We start from the raw sequence: 6,425 nt of genomic DNA on the forward strand, positions 1-6,425 counted from the left end.
ACCGGGGGGATGAGATTTAAGGCGCCGGTGGGTAAGGGACGACTACGTCTAACCAGGGGGGAAAAAAAGCTTCACTTGAAAGTCTGTCTACCTCACATTAGCAGCATGGGAGGGATCCTCTGATGTTGAAAGAGCCTGGCTGTGGGCTGCTTTCTCTCTTACAGATGGGGAGCTAGCGGTTCCAAAACCCTCACCTTTTAAAATGTATTATAAAAAAAGCTGGGACAAGGTTGATCCCCACAGTTAAAAAGACACACCTGATCTTTCTTCTGTGATATTGAATGGGCACAGTATCCTTTGGAGACAGGGAGCACTGGCCCGTTAAAGGGTTCCTCTCAATTTGTGATACTGTTTTACAACTAGACCAGTTCTGTAGAAAGGAAGAGAAATGGTCAAAGTACCATATGTGCGGTCCTCCTATCTCTCTGTGAGATATATCCAGACTTGGGTCTCCAAGGGTTGCAGATTTCGGTGTGAAACATTCAGTTCCCCCTAGTCCTCCTTAACTTTTGCCCCTGTATGGGGCTCCCATCCGAACAGGCTGAGAATCAGGACACCTTCTCTGGAGGGGCTGCCTCAGTCTAGGTAGAAATTCACACAGTTCCAATTGTGGTCATGACTATTGGAGGATCCAAAAAGCACTTAGAAACATTATGGAACTAAACTTACTTTATGGCTTACTTAGAAAGATATAATTAAGTTCTTGGGACAGATGCTTGACTCGACTTGAGAGCTCGAGTCTCTGAGAGGAAGCTACTACTTTTGAGATGAATGGCTTGAACCTGAGATAGGGGAAAGAGGAACATGAAATAGCCCCTCCTCCTAACGGAGCCAAGCAGTTCCCACGACCAGAGCCAGACTGGAACTATAAACATGCTAACTGGGATCAGAATCACTTGCCAGATGTATTCTTGAGGGACTCAAGCGAATACACACCTAAAGACTTTATGCTAAGTTGGCTGTACATAGAGCAGGATTGAGAGGAACTCCTGCAAATTCCTAGATAATTATGGAGGCTGTCTCTGCAGTTTACTGAACATTGACCTGAAACTGCAGAGGAGGATATCTTAAAAGATAGGTCTTCCATCGGTTGTTCCAGAAATCTGCTGTTAAGTTACACAAACAGGCCATTCAGACCAAATCAGTCTTAGAAAAACTGTTTGCAGCTGGCTCAACAGTATATTTACAGTAGAGAAATGAGGAAAAACGACAACAGACAAGAACCCAAAAAAAAAGACCCAGGCTTAGTCATGGCTGTGAAAACTGCCTATGAATCAACCTGAAGAGAAAAGGCCCAGAGGACCCACGTTGAAAAGGGCGGACTGTTATCACTGTGGAGAGGAGGGGCACCTCAAGTGGGATTGCCTCAGGCATCTAAGCTCAGCCCTGGCTCCAGTCTGGTCTGGCAATAGGACCACGCTGATCGAGGACAAACTGCCTTTGAGCATTAGGCCCAGGGTCAGACTCTCAGGACAGTCAGGACTGAGGTGCCAGGTCCCACCAACAACCCCCATTCCAATAGGCCTTGAGAAACCTGGTATTTAATAACTGTGGAGGGCCAGTCAATTTTCTTTTGGGACACTGGGGCAAATTTCTGTCTCCCTGAAGCCCCTGGCCGCTTTCCTCAATCCCTACTGATGGACTATCTGGACAAGCCAAATTATTATTTCCAGTCATCCTCTTAAAGCTTGCAACTTGGGACTCTGTAACTATTTTCTCCTGAGTTATCCATTCGTGCTGGAGTCTCCCTCACCCTTTCTGCGGAGGGATACACTCAGTAAGGTCCAGCCTGTTTCATAAATGTGGAGCCTGCTCCTTTCTCCATTAATTGAACAAAACGTAAATTCCTAAAGTGTGGCTGATGGAAAAACTCGTGTGTCGAGCACAAAATGTGCTCCTGCTTTATCAAGCTAAAGGCCCTTAACCTATTTCCACAATCAAAAGCAGTACCCCCACTGAAAGTTTAAGAAGGGTTAAACCCATCACTGAGAATTTAAAGGGCCGGGAGCTATTTAATTCCCTGTAACAGTCCATGCAACTACTGCTTATTTTGGCGTATACAAAAATCAACATGATAAATGGAGACAGTTTATGAATATAAGATTTATGAAATAATCTCATTATCTTAATAAGAATTTATGAATAATAAAGAGAGCTGTGGTTCCTTTTACTCATGTGCCGAAAACAAATGGATTTTCTTGCTTACAGGTCTGGGTAGACACTTTAACTGGATGGATTGAGCTTTTTCCCGCTGAGTGAACAGGCTAAGAAGTTATACAAATTTAATCCCTGAATATTCCGGTTTGGGCTGCTGCAGAGCTCTCAGAGTGACAATGGCTCCACCTTAAAGCGTAACATATTTGCATGCCTATTTACATAGCAACACTCTTCCGCATGGTCTAAAAGTGGAGGCAACCCCAGTGTTCCTTGGTGGATGAAGACGGAAACAAAATATACACATGTGATGGGATACTCTTCAGCCTTAAAAAGGATGGAAATACAGTCAGATGCTTCAAAATGGCTAAATCTTGAGGACACTATGCTAAGTGAAATGACCAAACCCCCAAAAGACGAATGCTGTAGGTTGTACTTTTCTGGAGTATCTGAAGAAGTCACATTCGTTAGGACAGAAAGTAGAATGGTGGCTGCCAGTTGGTGGAGATAATGGGGAACCAGGGAGTTATTGTTTAGGGGCATGGAGTTTCAAGGAGTTGCCAAGATCAGAAGATCTGATATACAACAAGTTCAGAGATCTGAATTTACAACAAGGTGAATATGCTAAACACTACTTAACTGCACGCTCAAAATTAGTTACAACAAAAATTGCTATTTTTTTGGATTATAAAAAGTAGAAACTTATAAAAGTTAGTAGAGAATCAAGGTCAAACACTACAGTATGGTCTTGAAGTGTAATGGGTTTATTTTTCCACTTAAGGACAATAAAAAACTAGAGCTGCATCATGCATATTTTGGGGTTCAATGACTAATAACACTGAACTCAAATTGGAATCAGGCGGTAGGTTAGGTGTGAACTAAGACCTACTGTGTACCAGCAGCTTGCAAAGCATTAACAGGATAAAAAGCCAAATAAACCACTTCTGACACCTTACAGTGATCTTCAGTGTAAAGATCAACCAGGGTAAAGCCAAACCTGCAGGGTTTAAAAATAATTCTCTTTAACAGTGTTTGAGAATTTCTACTCAATCTAAAATCAGACAAGCTTTCCTGATTTAGTCAAATTTATAATTAAGGATCTTCTAAGATCCACAGATTCCTTTCTGTTTGTACCATTAAATGGACATAATGATGAGAAATCTAGAGTCGCATACAATATATTGTGCTTTTTCTTTCATTTGCAAATTGAAATGAAGTATTCCATGGAGTGACAAAAATAAAATAGATGAGAGAGAAAGAAGGAAGGAAGGAAGGTGAGGAAAAGAGGAAGAGAGTGAGGAGAATAAAAGAGATGAAGAAAGAGAGAGTAGGAGATAGAATTATATAATAGCATGAGATGATAAGGAGGCATGTCATTTGGGAATGGAAAATTGTAGGCACTCCTCAGAGTGAAGGCATTATGTGAGAGGAATACAGTAATCTATGGAAGACTCAGAATTAATTTTGGAGCCCAAAGATGAGACAATGGGATCAAGAATCCAGAAGAGACCTTGGATTATCTACCCCTTCAGTAATGGTGATCAACAGTCTGATGACTTGGGTGTTCTAGCCCCTCGCCCACAGTTCTCCTGAGCAGGAGAGCAGGGAGATGGAGAGCTGTGATCAGAGGCAGGGCACATCCCCACTGACCATACAGGGTGCAGACCATACCATGTCCAGGGGACCACCTTCTGGTAGTGACCATGGGAGGGGATGACTCTAGGGAGCTATGACAAGGAGGCCATTGGGCTCTGAGTCCAGGCTGCGTGTTGAGCCCAGGAAGCAATGAAGATGGAGCTCTGAACAGGCAAGTCAGGACTGAGGGTCCAGGGCTGCCCTGGGGAGCTGTGCTCTCTGCCAAGAAAGTGCACCTTCCCTCTCCAACTCCTGCCTCTGCAATAGATACCAGGACCTTCCTCCTTATTCAGAGATACCTGTGCTAACAAAGCACCATTTTCTGTGGTCTTAACTAGCCAGGACACTGTCACCTGTCAGGCTGGGTTGTGAAGGATCAGTAGAACTGTGGATTTAGGGCATCTCTGGGGCTCCTAAGGGGAGAAACCCAAGACAGGGAGCACTAGGAGCATCTAAAGCAGGAGCAGAGGTGTTTCCTGCTGTCTTGTTGGGAGGTAGCATCAGTGAACAGAAGGGGGAGGGGAGGAACTGCCCGCTGCAGCACTGAGGGAAGCATGGTCTTCCTAACTCCCTGTAATTGACCCCCATGTTATCACTAAAGAAGGGGCAAGCTGAGCCTACCAATGCCCTCCTTCTAGGTGGCCGAGGGGAGAATGCAGAGCACATATTTACATGGATTCAGTGAAGTGAAGTGAAGGAGGAGGCATCAGAGTTTGTGTAGTATCATGTCTTCAGTGAAGGATGTTGAATTCTGACACATATGCTATTTCAGAGACTCTCTGCTCACCACTCTGCCCACTCTGTTACCCAGACTTTGAGATTGGAGTCTTACCCTTTAAGGATATTAATTTTCTGTTGGCAAGTAAATGCCTTATTCATTTTGCATCTCACACTTGCAGTATTTTTTTGTCCAGGATATGCTTCCAAGAAGGATTAAATAAAATATAGGATGAAAGAATAAATTAAATGAATGAGGAATTAATTCCTCAAACTAAACCCAGGGCCTCCTCCGAAGCCCTATTATCCTGCTCTCAGGAAAACCAGTCTCTCTAGTCACCCTCCTTCACGTTGCTGTGTGTTTCTGGCTCAGTCTCCACAGGGCATCCTTCACGTCCTTGTTTCTCAGACTGTAGATGAGGGGGTTGAGCATCGGGATGACCAGGGTGTAGAAGACAGAGACCACCTTGCCCTGCTCCATGGACTGCAGAGCTCCTGGCTGGGCATACATGATAAATGCAGTCCCATAAAGGAGGGACACAGCTGTCATGTGGGAGCCACAGGTGGAGAAGAGCTTGTGTCTCCCTCCTCCTGAGCGAATCCTCAGGATGGTCACTGTGATGTAGCCATAGGAGACGAGAACCACAAGTATAGTGCCCACAATTACGAGGCCACAGAGACCAAACATGACCAGCTCATTGGTCGTAGTGTCAGCACAAGCAAGCTTGAGCAGAGGCGGCACATCACAGTGGAAGTGGTCGATGTGGTTGGAGCTGCAGAACGGGAGGCTGAATGTGAAGCTGGCCTGCAGGATGGAGTTGAAGGAGCCCCCACAGTAGCAGCCCAGCATCAGGAGGGCACAGACTGAGGGGCGCATGGAGATGGGGTAAAGCAGGGGGTTGCAGATGGCCATGAAGCGGTCATAGGCCATCACGGCCAAGAGGAATCCCTCAGTGGTGATCATGGTGGAGAAGAAGAAAAACTGGGTGACACATCCTGCAAAGGTGATGACCTTGGTCGACGACATTAAGTCAAACAGGGCCTTGGGGTAGATGACAGATGAGTAGCACAAGTCCAGGAAGGAGAGGTTCTTGAGGAAGAAGTACATTGGGGAGTGCAGACGGGCATCCAGCGTGATGACCACGATCATGGTGAGGTTCCCCAGGACGTCCACCAAGTACAGAACAAGGAACAGAGTAAACAGCAGGGCCTGGGTCTGTGGGCCACCCCCAAACCCATCCAGCACAAACTCCTGCAGAGGCATCACCGAGAGGTTTCCGTTCCCATAGGGTGACATGGCTCTCAGCAAGGCAAGAAGCAGCAGACAGCAGAAAGCAGGTGGGAGCAAATGAGAAGGAGCAGGTCAAGGTCACAAGGTTGTATTATTTTGGAGATCAGGATCCCCTCAGTAACCCACTGCCCCATGACCAAGGGACAACTAGATACCCACCCTTCTTTTAGATGAGCTCCAGCTGACCTGAAACATAAACATATCCTCTAATTCCTAAGTATGCTTGGACCATAAAAAAGGACAGGCAACAAAGAATTGATACTTTTGAATTGTGGTGCTGGAGAAGATTCTTGAGAGTCTCTTGGGCTGCAAGGAGATCAAACCAGTCAATCCTAAAGGAAATCAACCCTCAATATTCATTGGAAGGACTGATGCTGAAGCTCCAATACTTTGGCCACCTGATGCAAAGAACCAAGTCATTAGAAAAGACCCTGAGGCTGGGAAAGGTTGAAGGCAGGAGGAGAAGGGGGCAACAGAGGATGAGATGGTTGGATGGCATCACCGACTCAATGGACATGAGTTTGAGCAAACCCCAGGAGATAGTGGAGGACAAGGATTCCTGGTGTGCTACAGTCCATGGAGTCGCAAGGAGTTGGACACGACTTAGTGACTGAAAAGAACAACAGAG

General features: G+C 45.7%; 1 protein-coding gene across 1 annotated transcript; it reads right to left on the bottom strand.

Annotated features, from left to right (window-relative positions):
• Nucleotides 1-4,852: 4,852 nt before the first annotated feature.
• OR9S43B (olfactory receptor family 9 subfamily S member 43B) lies at nucleotides 4,853-5,803 on the bottom strand. Its single transcript, NM_001390790.1, has one exon. The coding sequence runs from the start codon at nucleotides 5,801-5,803 to the stop codon at nucleotides 4,853-4,855; it is 951 nt and encodes a 316-aa protein (NP_001377719.1).
• Between the last annotated feature and the right edge of the window lie 622 nt (nucleotides 5,804-6,425).

Source organism: Bos taurus, chromosome 3, assembly GCF_002263795.3.
Source record: "Bos taurus isolate L1 Dominette 01449 registration number 42190680 breed Hereford chromosome 3, ARS-UCD2.0, whole genome shotgun sequence".
In the NCBI taxonomy this organism is placed as follows: Eukaryota; Metazoa; Chordata; class Mammalia; order Artiodactyla; family Bovidae; genus Bos; species Bos taurus.

Excerpts from the sequence above, each read along its gene's own strand:
- OR9S43B (NM_001390790.1), bottom strand. The coding sequence starts at position 5,803 with ATGTCACCCTATGGGAACGGAAACCTCTCGGTGATGCCTCTGCAGGAG.